The 14420-nt window shown below is 48.2% G+C and overlaps 5 protein-coding genes across 5 annotated transcripts; 3 read left to right on the top strand and 2 right to left on the bottom strand.

Annotated features, from left to right (window-relative positions):
• Positions 1-168: 168 nt before the first annotated feature.
• gnr1 (Guanine nucleotide-binding protein negative regulator) lies at positions 169-1246 on the top strand (the record flags this gene model as incomplete). Its single annotated transcript, XM_031151491.1, is given in 3 exon segments — positions 169-359; positions 407-1054; positions 1066-1246. 3 exon segments carry the CDS (start codon positions 169-171, stop codon positions 1244-1246), a joined length of 1020 nt encoding a protein of 339 aa, XP_031002467.1.
• Positions 1247-1359: 113 nt separating this feature from the next.
• LHYA1_G006553 (uncharacterized protein) lies at positions 1360-1668 on the top strand (the record flags this gene model as incomplete). The annotated part of the gene is made up of 2 exons (XM_031151490.1): positions 1360-1611; positions 1639-1668. The coding sequence occupies 2 exons, from the start codon at positions 1360-1362 to the stop codon at positions 1666-1668; spliced, it is 282 nt and encodes a 93-aa protein (XP_031002466.1).
• Positions 1669-1773: 105 nt separating this feature from the next.
• Positions 1774-5089, bottom strand: LHYA1_G006552 (uncharacterized protein; the record flags this gene model as incomplete). The annotated part of the gene is made up of 3 exons (XM_031151489.1): positions 1774-3662; positions 3803-4127; positions 4181-5089. The coding sequence occupies 3 exons, from the start codon at positions 5087-5089 to the stop codon at positions 1774-1776; spliced, it is 3123 nt and encodes a 1040-aa protein (XP_031002465.1).
• Positions 5090-5897: 808 nt separating this feature from the next.
• On the bottom strand, positions 5898-7459 carry NUP49 (Nucleoporin; the record flags this gene model as incomplete). Its single annotated transcript, XM_031151488.1, has 3 exons — positions 5898-6816; positions 6867-7310; positions 7389-7459. 3 exons carry the CDS (start codon positions 7457-7459, stop codon positions 5898-5900), a joined length of 1434 nt encoding a protein of 477 aa, XP_031002464.1.
• A 177-nt stretch (positions 7460-7636) lies between these two features.
• On the top strand, positions 7637-8766 carry FIP1 (Pre-mRNA polyadenylation factor; the record flags this gene model as incomplete). Its single annotated transcript, XM_031151487.1, has 4 exons — positions 7637-7801; positions 7854-7906; positions 7954-8186; positions 8228-8766. 4 exons carry the CDS (start codon positions 7637-7639, stop codon positions 8764-8766), a joined length of 990 nt encoding a protein of 329 aa, XP_031002463.1.
• Between the last annotated feature and the right edge of the window lie 5654 nt (positions 8767-14420).

Here is a 14420-nt window from a genome sequence, read left to right as displayed (position 1 = left end):
CGAAAGCGGTGACCACCGGCAATTGCCTCGATTTTATCTAATCGTTTGATTTTACAACTCTTCAAGAGACATTCATAATGCAACTCTCCAAACTTCAAATATCACATTTCTCAACCCAGCTGGACCTGGGAAGACATGTGGAGCAGACTTGGGGATCTTGCCCCGAGAATGGAGCCAAAGACACCCAAAATCGTAGCCTCCACGGGACACACATACTGTTGCTCGATTGCAGAGTCTAGAATTCGACAAGAGAGCCTTTGCACTCCTGTTCTTCCCACTCCTGCTTCCTCACATCTCCAACTAGCTGTAGAAGCTAGGGAGGAAGATGCAGAACAAAATTTCTTCAAATGCGCTCAATGGTAAGTACTCCCCATCAAGCTCAAGTACCTCTATTGACAACCTCCAGGACCCCAGATGGAACTAGCATCCTCACCTCAAGCGCAGACAACAGCGTCCGCACCTTCGTCGTTCCCTCCGACCTGCTCTCCTCTACCTCCCCTAAGACTCTCACACCCTACACAACACATCTACATCCCACCTCCATAAACTGCGTCGCCCCCTACCCACACTTCACGCTCACCGAGCCGTCCACAACTCTCTACCTATCGACTCCCAATTCCCTCCCCACCCGCCTCCTGAACGCCCTTTACCCGAGCACAACCCCCACCGCAACCTACCCACTCATCTCCCCCACCACCGAAGCCTACTACACGCCGGCCTCCCTACTCTGGTCCTCCCCGTCAACATTCTTAGCAGGAACAGACTGCCTAATCGCGCTATTCGATGTAGAGAGGAATGGTCAGGGGCCGGTGACGAGGCTGCCTACTATTCCGAGCAAGCGGCATAAGATGAAGGGGGGCGGGGTAGGCATGCGTGGTATTGTGAGTGCACTGGGTATGCAGGGCGAGGATGCTGGGATGCTGGCTGCGGGGACATGGACGAGGTGGGTTGGGCTTTATGATGCTAATGGCATGGGGGGCACGGTTGCGCAGTGGAGTGTTGCTGAGGCTGCGGATCAGCATGCGGGGGTTGAGGAGGAGGGGTCACGCAGACGGTTTGGAGTAGGTGTGGGAGGTATCTGTGTGTGGTTGAGAGGAAGAGTGGAGGGCTGTTGGTTTATGATGTTAGGGTTACTGGGAAGGTGGTTGCGTGGTTGGAGGGTAGGGAGGCGTGGACGAATCAGAGGTTGGGGGTGGATATTTTCGAGGGGGAGGGAGGTTTGGAGGTTTGGGCTGGGGGGAATTGATGGGATGGTGAGGGTTTGGGAGGGCGTAGAGAAAAGTGAGGGGGGCGGTGGAGAGGTCGTGGGAGTGGAAGGCTCATGATGGTAAGTCTATTCTTGTATTGATGATCCAAGATATGCTAATGAAAGCAGACCCTGTGACTTCGACTATTGTCCATAATTCTGGCACGGTTGTAGCTACTTGCTCCGGCCAAAGATCTACACCTATGATTGATAACAGCGGGAGTAGTAGTGAAGACAGCAGTTCGGACGAGGATTCGGACGAGGACTCGGATGAAAGCTGTTCCGATGAAGAATCTAAGAGCGAAAGTGCTACTTCAAATCAAGCACCAATGCTGACCTCCACGGCCCCTGATAATAGTTTAAACGTATGGAGTTTATGACATTTATTTCAGCTATATGAAGCACATATGGCCATTACCTAGCATGATATAAAGCAAATGTCCAGATCCAGCACATCAGCAAATCAGCAACAGGGTATCTATCCACGTACCAACAAATCCAGCAATCCTGTCCCGACTCGCAACATTCTAATCCCATTTCGCATCAACAACATCACTTACTCTCTCCAGAACACCCCTGCCACAAACTCCAGCAAATCTAGCAATCCTCTGCTCCCTCCCCATCTCCACAAAAGCAGTCAAACCAAATTGGCCAGCCTTGCTTGGACTCGTAGCATCAACACCATCCGGGGCCTTCAACTTCGCAATAACTTCCTGAGCGGCAAACGCATTCATACCCGCTCGCCTCAAGAACAACTCCCAATATGTTTCTTCGGGTAGGAGCTCAGTGCTATCAACCATACAGTTCTGAACCGCAATGCTCGCGAGCCATTTTGCTAATGTCTGTTCGCCTCCACCGATGAACTGTACAGTGGTTACTGCCACGAGACCAGCCGTAAATCCCATGAATTCGCTTAATGCTAGACAATCGTTTTCATCTATGCCGTTCGTTTCCTCGTCCTGTCGTCCCTCAGTGATTAACACAACGAGTTTCTCATACCGGAGGCTGACTTTCTCCAACCGAGCGCGAATCTCTGCTTTGGTCTTATGGCCAGGGAGTGGCTTTTGCTTGATCTTTTGCAGGGTCGTAATTATTACTCCGGTAGAAGCGGAGACGATAACATCAGCATCTGAGTCCAAGGGAGAAGTAATTGGCGAGCGCGTGACAGAGCCAGGCATCCAAGCAGTGGTATTGTGGGCCGCAAAGTTGCGCTCTACAAGTGTAAGATCTGGAAGGATCGTCTCGAGACGCTTGATTAGTGCTCTCTGTCCGAAAAGAGTCGAAGAGACTATGGCGCTCTGAGCACCCCTGGATATAGCAATCGGAGCGGGCAGGAAAGTATGCTTCGATATTAGTGATTGTCGAAGGGTCTGTTGGGCATCAGGTGCTTGTGCAGCCTGTGCAGACATAGTTGGTGTTGGATTTCGTGGTATACTGGTAGCATTGACAGCTCTGTTGGGAAAATACGAGCTGTCCATGAGCTTCGGTTTCTTTACTCCTCGGAGTTCCATGAAATTGCCAAGCATGTTTTCTGCTGAAAATTGACCCCCCAATAATAACCCGGGATTCTCTGATCGATCAAGCTGCATCGTCTGTGCCGTTATAACCAAGTCATTTGGCGGTCGTGTAAACCTCCTCCGTGGCTGCATTGTCTGCAAAGTACTCTCCGCTCCTTTGTCTAGAAAGGTGTGAGGCTTCTGCATGGCTGATCCAGTGTAACCATTATCGTCAAGCTCCAGCTTCCGCTTTTTGACAAGGGAATACATGTCTTTAGGATGATCTGTAACGAACTTTGCCGGCTCAAGCTCGTCATCATCATCCTCGTCGATAGTCAGAATCCTTAAACCGGGAAGCTTCCAGGTTAGATTGGAGCTATCAATAATGTCTTCGCCCTTGGCATCTTCCACAAATGATTGCCACATCGTATCACTGCCTTCAAATGTTTCTTCAAGCGCAACTTTGGCCAAGTCGTGAGGGAAAGGGTTGTAACGAAGCTTCTCTTGAATATTTGAGTACTTGACTCCCGTCCATTTGCGTTGCTTCGAGTCGGAGATAGATCTTATGGTTTCCATTTGCAACGCCAGAAGTTCGGTCGAAGATTTACAATCCTGGAATTTCTGCCATGGCGGTTTTGTGACTACCGACTCTATCTTTTGTACCTCCACTCGTGCTGTTGTATCGGCGTTCACCAATGACTCCTGCTCAAGCTGCTGCTTCACCGTTTCAGCTGCTTCCGCAAAGGCATCATTGAAGAAAGTCTCCGCGGATGGGTAGACTACTGGACTTGGAGCGTCGAGCTCCATATCTTCAACATAATCACTGAACCTAACGGCTTTTGGTGCGGTCATAATAGGTTTCGGAGGAGTCAGAGGGCCTTCCACTTTAAGGTCGTCCGGCTTGCACCTCTGAGTATGGACTACAAGAAACCCATAGTTAGCAAGACTCGTTCAACGTAGGTAGTGAACATTGCAACGTCTCAAGAGTTGGGACGCTATCGAAGCAAAAGCTCACAAAATTACAGGAACAATGAAAAGATAGAAAGCCTGCTTATCTTACCTGATGGCGGGGTCTCGCCTTCCAAGGACGCCATCGGGGAATAGATATCCGCCAACTTTACAGTTCCATTTCCTGGATACGTGTCGGACGAAGAATAATCATCCACATCTGGAGGGATAGTTTTGAGTGTGGCATCGCGAATAGGGATAGGGACATCTTGCTGAAAAATGACATTTTCCATGGATTCCAGGTCCTCTTGGATAAGAGACGGAGGATCTGAAAGCGCGTGAAGCTGAAATGTAGGCGATGATGGTGATGGTTCGTAGGGTTTAAAAGGAGGAGACATCGGGAAAAGGGGAGGAGTTACTGGCTCCAATGCAGTATTCTATACGCATCATTAATAATTTCCATTCATCAATGATATACTCATGGATTTACCCTCTTGTACTTCATTTCAGTTTGCCACAATTCGTCGTCGTCCTCTTTTGTCCAGACATTCGACAATGCCTCTGTAAGGAACGACATTGTACTCTTAGAAACCTCAATCTTTTCTTTCTTCAACTCCTCCATAATCCCATCTCCTAGCTTCCAGTACGACGACGGAAATTTGATCCCTTCGTTTTTCTCATCGTCTACTACTTCCAATGGGAACTTCACATCCTTCAACTTAATCTCGAAGCCGTCCCATCGCGCAAAGTGCTTACAATCGGTCTCATGATCGGTCTTCAATAAAGGAAGTTCGAACCTGCTATTCTTGACACCCGGCCTTTCAAGCATCGGTAGAATGAGAGCGTCAATTGAAGTTTGAGTATCCCGGTGGGCTACCGACTGAAGGAATTGTAAAGCTTCTTTTGAAACCGTGAGACGTTCATCCAATCGAGGCTCTACTCCGAAATCAAATTGAGGCAGAAAATCATCGATGATGTCCTCCACGATATCAGCTTGAAGCGCTTCAATGTGGTCAAAGGCATGGGGATCTGTGAGAGGGTCGCGGGATAACCCGTGGTAGCGTGCGTACTCGAGAGGGGTAAGATCTTCGTCTTCTAAATCGCTTTCCGAAGACTCGTCAGCGAGAGGCGAAGGATTGTTCCTTCCGTTATTATTCTGCCCATATACCTGCTCATTACTCTGCCCACCGCTTTGTCCAGCACTCTGTGATTGAGCATGTTCCGGAGGCGTGAAGTAGCCCTCGTTGTCATCCTGAAATTCCGGAGGTTCCGGCAGTTGGCCAGAAGTGGCTGTTTCCGTGAGGTCTCTTAGGATTTCTCTCAGTTCATCAAGGTTACTATCACTCCTCGTTGAAGGAGGTTGCACATCGACCGAACCCGCAAGTGTAGAGCTCGACATTGCACTCGAGGTACCGCTCGGAAATATGGCGTCCGCAGGCTTTGGTTTGCAAAAGATGAAAGCAGCACCGAGTGACTGACCCATATGTATCAGATGCGTTGGGTAATGATTGTAAGGACGAGGCTGAACATGCTCCTTTTTTGGTAATGGACACGTGATTGCCACTACTACCCCTTTGAACTCTCAACTTATATGAGATATTGGGTTTGATATAACGCATTGCAACACTATAAGCACCAGGTCCACCTCTTACTTCCGCGTCCCGGAATATGATATTCTTGAAATCACGGCATGTACCGAGCTGAACAGTGGCGCATGGGGCCAGACAACATCGGCTGCCGACAGTAAAGGTTTATCTATAACCAAAGGGAACATATAATACTTTTATCTGCCACGCGCACAAAAATCATTGGAAATTTAGCTCGCAGAATGAAGGCGCAGTATACAACAGGGAATACAATAACCTAGCGCGACTTACTTGTATGCAGCTGATTCTAGCCCACTGTGGAAAATTATGAATTCGCTTTAAAGGATGAATCAACCAAGTTCACATCACGAAAATATGGGCGACCTTGCCCCTGGTTCATTCGGTGTCCCCCAGTGCATTCAAGCAAGCCACAAGCACAGATAATCAAAGGACCTAACTTGGGTCTCACCATTATGATATCCTAAGGGGCTCGTCGAAAGAAGGTTTGCTTTTTGGTACGTTAATCCGGCACTGGATCATTTCTGCAATCCTAGGCCAAACACCAAACGCCATCCTATACATCATAACGCATTCCGTACATCCGTAATTCCAGTATGCGCATTAATACACACCACTTCTCTTCCCGTTAAAGTTTTTTCCATTCGTGCTTGCGTTGAATCCTCCCAATTGAAGAGTCTGGACTCCTTCCCTCGCACTGCCAACCTGGCCTGCAACGCCCAGAATACTTTGTTCGAACTCCCGTAATGCTGCAGCCAATTCTGCAACTGGATCGTCTCGGCTGCCGGAACTTCCACTTCTCTTAGCAACAAATGCGCTGATTTGTTGCGCGCTGGTAGCCTCAACACTCAGCAAATGCTGCTCAATTTCCGTGATGTTGTTTTGATACTTGGTGAGAGTAGCAGCGAGTTCATCGGCTGTCGTTGAAAAGAACCCAACGAGGTCTTCTCCTTCGTCTTCGCCGTTAGCTGATGATCGATTTTCTTGAGCCTTCGTCGCCCACATGCCCGTATTATGGTACTGAGGTGGTAATTTGAGGTTATCAATGGCTCTGAAGCTCATTTTTGCGTGCTCAATATCCCTTTTGACGAATTCTCGTACGTGGGAAATGGCGTTGACGTCTGAGAGCGCGGCACTTTCCACTCCAACTAGCTTTCGGTTGCAAAAGTCTACATCGTTTGGAATTTGCGCAAGCTGACGGTCATGTGAAGGCATGATGGCTTCGCAGTCATTCTTGAGCTTGATTTGACCTTGGATAATATTGTCCATACGACTTATCTCTTTTTGGAGGTCCTCATGCAGGTCGTTGAATCTAGTGGTGCCTCGGAGATTGCCAAGGTCTATTCGCACGCCAGGGACTGACTGTTGATTTTGTGCATTATTTTGCCCAAGCGAGAGGCCACCGCCGAAGAGACCAGAGGGTTGCGCTTGCTGTTGATTCTGGTTCGTATTCTGTCCGAGTGAGGAAAACATGGAGGGTTGCTGGGCCTGAGTCTGTTGTTGAGTCTGCGTACCGAGGCCACTACTCGAATTCGTTAGCTGGATTTCCGTCCTGTTGTGAGGGAGACTTACAATGAGGTTGTCGCTGGCTTGTTTTGGGTATTGACTCCACCGAAAAGACCGCCCGTTTGAGCTGGTTGCGCCGTACTCGATCCAAACAATCCACCAGCTTGAGGCTGAGATGTAGGGGCCGTTGATCCGAATAATCCTCCCGTTTGAGCTGGTTGAGGCGCCGCAGCTGTAGAACCAAACAACCCCCCAGTAGCTGGTTGTGAACTCGTAGTAGTAGATCCAAACAATCCGCTAGGCTGTGGTTGAGAGGTTGCAGTGGTGTTTGTTGATCCAAATAGTCCTCCTGTCTGGGGTTGAGAGGTACCAGTTGAAGCAGTTCCAAACAAACCACCTGCTGCTGGAGCTGTCGTTCCCGCCGTCGACGAGCCAAACAGCCCTCCCCCGGGCCTACTTGCGGCCGTACTTCCAAACATTCCTCCTGCGGGTGCCGGCGTGCTTGATCCGCTAGAAGGCATTGTCAGTTGTGCTCCAAAACCCTCCAAAATTCAAATGACTTGACGCGTAAGCAAGGGGAAAACTCACAATAAAGAGTTAGCAGAGTTCGTGTTGATGCTTAATCCACCAGGTCCACTGGCAGATCGAGCAAGTGCCATACTATTCTACCAACAGCTTCAGGTGGAGTTTCGGATTGAGACCTGCGCTTGAGAATGTGATGTTCCGCACGCGCTCAAAAAATAATCCGCGATCGCGCTAAGCGTCAGAGCTCCGAGAGCTTCAACCAAAGAGAGCTCCAGCTTCTAGATTCATTCATAGATTTTCGCAATTTCAAGATGAGTGATGATGAGGATTTTTATGCGCCCGAAGGTGCAAAAGCAGAGATCGAGCAGGGGCAATCCGAGGCCGCCCAAGAACCAGACCCCAAACCCATACAGGAAGACGAAGATCTAGAAGAGGGCGAGGAGGAGGATGAGGGGGATGAAGAGGGCAGTGATTCGGTACGTCAGGTCTGGGAATATATTTTACAGCCGATACTAACAATGTTCTCAGGACATAGATATTATCACGGAGAGAAAAGATGGTAGCAAACCTGCCCCTGCTCCGTACGTATAACCACGGCGCAAACTTCAGCAGAGTTAATCAATTGCAGTCAGTCGAAATACAATAATATTCGAGATTTACCTCAAAGAACCACCTCGGGCGATGCGCCTGCTAAACCTGCTGCCGGCAAGAAGCAATCCAAGGACAAGGCCACTCCAACAGTCTCTGGGGCAGATTTACCTGGTGTATCAACCTCTAAAATCGATGTTGACGCAAAGCCAGTCTACGAGCCTGCGGGGAAGCGCATTACACAAATCAATATTGACGAAGGCAAGTCTTTTGGTCAATAGAGATGGAGAAGATATTATGCTGATCAATTGTAGATTTAAATGAGAACGAGAAGCCATGGCGTCGGCCTGGTACAGACGTCAGCGACTACTTCAACTACGGTTTCGACGAATTTACGTGGGCTCTATATGCAAGCAAACAAGAGGCGATACGGTCGGAATTCAACCAAGACAAAATCGCGCAAAACCAGAAGAAGATGTTCGATGATATGAACCTCATGGTTATGGGAGGTATGCCTGGCATGTCTGGAATGCCTGCTGGTGCGGGAGGAGCTATGCCGTCAATGGAAGGCATAACGCCAGAGATGCAGACGGCTATGATGCAAATGATGGGTTCGGGAATGGATCCGAGTCAAATGGATCCAGCTGCGATGTTTGCTGCTATGCAAGGCGGTGCCAATGCAGGAGGCAATGGAGGCGCTCAAGGTGGGAATCAAGGCCAGGGCTTTGGAGGCCAGGGGGGTTTTGGACAAGGCCAAGGCCAGCAGATGGACTATGGCTATGGTCAGGGTCAAGGAGGTAACAATCGTGGCGGAAACTTTGGCAGAGGGAGGGGAGGCCGGAGGAATTGGTGATCACGTGGTCTATTTCGGATTAAGGTTATGGCGTTCCGGATCGGCAGGTGAAACGGCGTATGGGTGAATCTTGCTTCGCGAATTCACAACGTCCAAAATGAATAACCATCAGCTGAAGTCACTATCCTCGTTATTGCCTTGTTAATGCCTTTGCTTTCACTCACTTTTGTGTTTTGTTCCAGCTACTCTGTATATCAATTCGAATATCTAGAAGCATGATAGCTCTGTAAATTTCACAGTTGAAATGCTATGCTCACGCTTCTCAAGTTGCCACTTTGCAAATGTTGTTTTAATGTGAGCTCTGCAGGTATTGCTATTGGTGGCATAAGTTCTATGATCACCCTTGTATTTGAAATGCGAGGTCAAGGCAGATCTTAGTTTCCGTGCAGACTTCCCCGAGGAAAAGGGATGCTGAACCGAGGAGAATAGAAAATTTTGATTCTATGTACTTGGGAGACATCTTCAATAAAGGATCTCTCTTGTGAGATAGGCTGTTGTTGTCTACGTTTTCTCCGTTTGCTCAAGGTTTTCGAAAGTCTGGTGCATTTTGGTGGCTAACTTCAAAGAGATCATCCAAGAATAATGGAGTGAATGGCTTATGTGCGAGAGCAGAATGCTCTTACTTTGAGATCTGGTGGAATGTGTCCCTCATCCAGCGCCGTCTTTGAAACAGCAAATTTTCCGAGAGCTGTGACTCAGGATTATGCTCCCTTTCTTGCTTAATGAATGGAAGCGTGTTTGATGGACGTAGTATTGCAATATATGTACTCGTGTCTTCTCGTGAAACTGCTTCTGTCTTCATTCGCGTTTGCTACAGCGCATTTCCAGAGGATCGAAAAGTGCAAAACAGCTCTTTGTAAAGATCTAGCAGCTGTCAATATAACCTCTAGTGCCAGCTCGGTTGAGATATTGCACTTCATGCTTCATAACTCGTGGCAATATTATTAGTATATCTAAGCCCCTATATGGTCGACCTCCTTGCTCAATTCGTTTGTGGCGCAAAGGCTTCCAGACCTCCAAAAATATGGCGCGTCATTGACTACAATTGTATGAAGGTATTGAATAGCATTGTTGAAGTACTTCAATTGACTTTATAATTAATAAGAAACCTAGATAACCATTTGAATCTGATTTTTGACTCACCGTCCATAGGTTACTGTCTTCTATTATTCTCGGCTTGTGAGTTACGATTCCAGTACCACCGACCTGCTCTCGCTGACTCTTATTGCTTGAACAAGTTGCAACCCATAACGGGACTTATTGCCACAAGAGTTTGAAACTGTTGGTCTGGCCTCCAGGCAAGGAGCTTGCAATTCTTCGGCTTCTCTTGGGTGGTGAAACCTCGTAACCTACTGCTGGAAAGCCACATCAACTCGACGATGGAATATCGGTAAATTCAAGTTACGGCACAACGATTGGCCGTATCAAAACACACATTCACAATACCTTAGTGTATATATCTTGGCTTGAATAGCTTCCATTGACTTCAACAACCAGGACATACGACAGTGGACTACGGACACGACGCTCCCATATGAGAAAACCCTCAACTTTTAGCTTGATATACCCAGAAACAAGAGACCACACAGGAACTAGATTTAATGTCACCTCGGGTAGCATTCTAGGAGAAGACATAGCGTGGTATGTTTCTCGAAGAATTGAATCAATGGTACTGACCAGCTTCTAGTTAACCAGTAGATGGCCCTTTTGAAAGTGCTTTGGTTCGATGCTTTCGATATGCAGCTTTCACCAATGAGGTGTGCTTTCCTCATTTTCTTCTTTCTTGGTCCTTTTCACTTGAGAGTACTACATGTTCGAAATAGAGATCGCGTTTCATTCTTTTCGCATTTGTCTATACAGACTCTTCATGGTGTCCTTGACTACAAGCGTCTCGCTGTAAGGACAGTTTCAGATGCAAGAGTGCCCAACAGAGAAGAAACCAGACAGATACTACCTAGCACTTGCAATTCAATATGTTCAGGCTAGTTGTCTTCATCCGCTGGGTGCAATTCTCCGAGCGATCCCCGAACACGATAATTGCACCGACCTAATCACTCCAATAGCGAAGCTACCTTGCGTTGTTCCGGTCTAAAATACGCTTGTGGCGTTGTCAAAGCACGGGTGTATTGAGCATGATGCCCGAGACTTCTCGAGCTAACTTTAGACGTTGAAGTCAAAACGCTTTGTCAAATCTTCACTTCAAATATCTCCTTATACATATAAGGCTTGCATATTGACTTGCGACTCAAAGGCTATTCCTTAGCCAGCAGACCACGATATTCCAGGCATCTGTGCGGGCCCTTTCTTGTTCATCCTTTTCAAACTGTCCTTTTTCCTCCAACCGAAACCTCACTTGTGCTCCTGTTGTCCTCGTTTTTGTTGATTTGACAGTGGCCTTTCTGCTCAGCCTCAGACTACCACCGTATATTTCGTTGGCTTATTGCCTCTCTTCGTCTGAAATGAAAGGTCTGCTGGGAGTAGAAGCTTGTATGGCAGGCCGTTGCCCACGAAGTGCAAATCGGAAGCAATACAATGAAAGCCGCTGCTATAAATCTATGACTTGTAAGCACTTATGAATTTTGGTATTGGCCTTGGTATACCTTGCGTCTTGGACACACATTGTTATATATACCGTTCCACGCTCAGGTCTTAGGTCAGGAGCCTAACTTTTGTGTTGAGGATGTTAAGGAAATTTCATCTCACGTCCTATCCTAAAATGGCCCGGTGGTGGGCGGCAGATGGCAGATAGGTGATGGTTTTCGAAGCGAGGCAGATGCTGCCGGTACAAAAGACCTCTTCCGCACAGTCATTTTGTTGACTTTCTCCTCCACCCACAACGAGAACTTTCGAGCCCGCCACTTGCTTTAGCAGCAGTCTACTATCCATCCTTTCATACCAGCATAGTATTGTCTGTTAGGACACGCTGCTACTGCAATTTCCCGGACCCCCATATTAAGACTGTCGCCGCTGCGTGCGCATTGTGTAGAGACTCCGGACATTTGGAGATTTGCATTTCAAGATAGTAGTTTGGCATCCAAAAGGTACGCTTTGCTTTCTTCACAGTCCCTCATTCTCTTAGTCCGCAAGGAAGACGCTCATCTCCCGAACGTCATCAAGCCCAATCTTTGGACTCACGTGTGCTCTTTGCATACATTCTTAGCTTTCTTGTTGCGACTTCGAGCTGACTTCAGATCCACAGAAGGCCAACTTCAAAAACCGCGACTCTGTGAATAGTATGTCCAACGTCTTCTCTTGTACGCGTTTGCATCCACATGCACACCACCAGCCCAAATGCCCAAGCCAGCCAACCGCATTATCCTTCCACCACCATGCTGACTTTGCACCATCAGAGCCGCGCTATTCTGACCAATCTGCTACTTGCTCCCCTCAATCTGTAAGTCTTATATCCGTCATCTATATCGTCACACTCTTCGGTGCAAGCTGTGAAATGGCTCCATTCCATTCCATTGCATTGCTAGCAAGCATGCTCTCGTCCTTGTCTTTCTTTTGTCTAAAGCACAATACAACAATTTACTTTTCAATAGTATCTTTCATTTTCTGCCCCATCCTACCTTTCCCCAATTCACATTTTTCAATTCACATGCCATCTTCCCCCACCGCCTTCTTCCTTGCACCTACCTTCCTTGCACATGCCTCACTTGTCCGAGTCCCATATTCATTCTACCTTAAATACTACTCCCTATTCACCTCTTCCCTTCAGCCTCAACCTCTAACTCCTGACTAGAAGTCCCAAACGCCATCACATCACCCCACGAGAACCAACATCAAGTACGACTTCTATTCAAGCTTTCCAAGCATCCATACACAGGGCTTTGATCTTAAGGTAACCGCGCTTCCAAGTCGTTCATTTCTGAGCGCCCTTTCAACGGCGTTAGACACTGACAACTACTCTCCGCAGTTATCTGAGGCACATTCAGTCATGGATCGCAATACAAACCGGTGGTCAAATACCCCTCCCGTCATGAACAATAGCCAGCGACATGCTCCGTCGGGTACGGGCGAATCACTACCCAAGCAAGAACCCATGTCCAGCCCTCCCAGCTTTAGTGAGTACTCTCCCTATGACTATGGCAACCAGCAAGTACAACACGGCGAGCATCGGCACATGCTTTCGAGCTCCAGCTCCGGCTTTACCCCGAACACATTCTATAATGATATGAACCACGTCGACATGCAAAACGCGAACTCTCATAGCCAAGGTCTCTATCACCAGAACCTCTACCATTCCTCTCACCGCCAGGGCCCTTCGTTCAATACAGATCCACAGAATGCCGCCAGCCGCACCCATCATAGTGCTCTGTTCGGCAATGGGGGCACCAGTTATGGCATGTCTCAGCAAAGTGCCCATCTCCAACAATACGCTTCCCAGTCCCCTGAATCTATTGACGAGCAGCCACCCAGCTTCGCTGATGGCCATTATGATGAGGGCTCTGAAAGCAAATATCCGAATCCTGATCAACGCTATCAAGAAGATAGACAAAGCGGAGATGAGGCATCGGAGTACAACGACGCAGGAGAGTTCAACGATACAGGGGAGTATGGCGATGACAGAGACGATGGAGACGATGGAGACGATGGAGACGACTATGATAATGAGGGGAAATACAAATACCCTGCCAAAACTAGCGTTGTCACGGGCTACCAAGCCATCGTCAAGGGCGAGGCGGATTACTACAAAAAGAAGGAACAACGTCGGAAGAACAAGATTAGAAATGTTCACCTTGATGAAGTTCCGGCCACAGACGAAGAGAAGTGCATGTGGGTTGGAAAGCTGTTTGATGCCATGAAGAACATGGACGACATTATCGACCAGCCAGGCAAGGACAACAGAGAGCCACAAGCTGTGGTCAAGATTAAGGCAGGGCTTTACCCCGATGAAAACATCGAGCTTGCATGCTGGAGCATTTTGGTAAGTCAGTTCGGCGCTAAGTTGATTTGTAACTAATGGTCCGTTATAGCTTGATGTTATCGACTGCGCCAAAGGACACAAACTGGTTGAGCCATACCATAAGACTAAGTGGGAAGACAATGGGCAGGCTGGCGGCTTTGAAGGTAGAATGGAGAGAGTCATCAAGGGTCTCCGGGTATGATCCCTGCGGGTCAAACTTGAAAATATACACAGCTGACTGACATTTGATCAGGAGTCCAAGGCTGTATGCAAACAAGTCCTTGATCCGCTTTACAGACATAGACTCGTTGATGCGCCCCTTGCTGAGTTTGCAGTAAGTCTTGTTGTGCTAGACCGATAGTTCCCAGCAAAGCGCTAACCTGCTCTCTCACAGATGAAATCAGCAAACAAGAAGTTAAACGCCAACCGTGATGTCCAGAACAGAATCGGACGGGCCGTCATTACCAAAGGCGTCGAAGCTGTCTCCGCCGAGGATCTTGCACGATTGAAGCTCAATACACCAGCAAGCAGAAACAGGGGTCGCGTTGCCCCGAGGTTCCGGAGTAACCAGACCCCTGAAGACGTTCAGACATTTAATTACTCTTCAACGACCAAGGGCCAATCCAAGAATTCCCTGTACACACCAAGTCGCTCAACTGGAAAACGTCAGCGTCCCACTTCGACTCGGTCAGGAAGGGGCAAGGTCAAGATCGAGTCCGATGAGGAGGAGGAGGAGGAGGAGGAG

This window comes from Lachnellula hyalina (genome assembly GCF_007821495.1).
Source record: "Lachnellula hyalina strain CBS 185.66 chromosome Unknown contig00167, whole genome shotgun sequence".
Lineage (NCBI taxonomy): Eukaryota > Fungi > Ascomycota > Leotiomycetes > Helotiales > Lachnaceae > Lachnellula > Lachnellula hyalina.
Note: the sequence above shows the minus strand (reverse complement) of the source record. Positions and strands in the feature narration are given on the sequence as shown.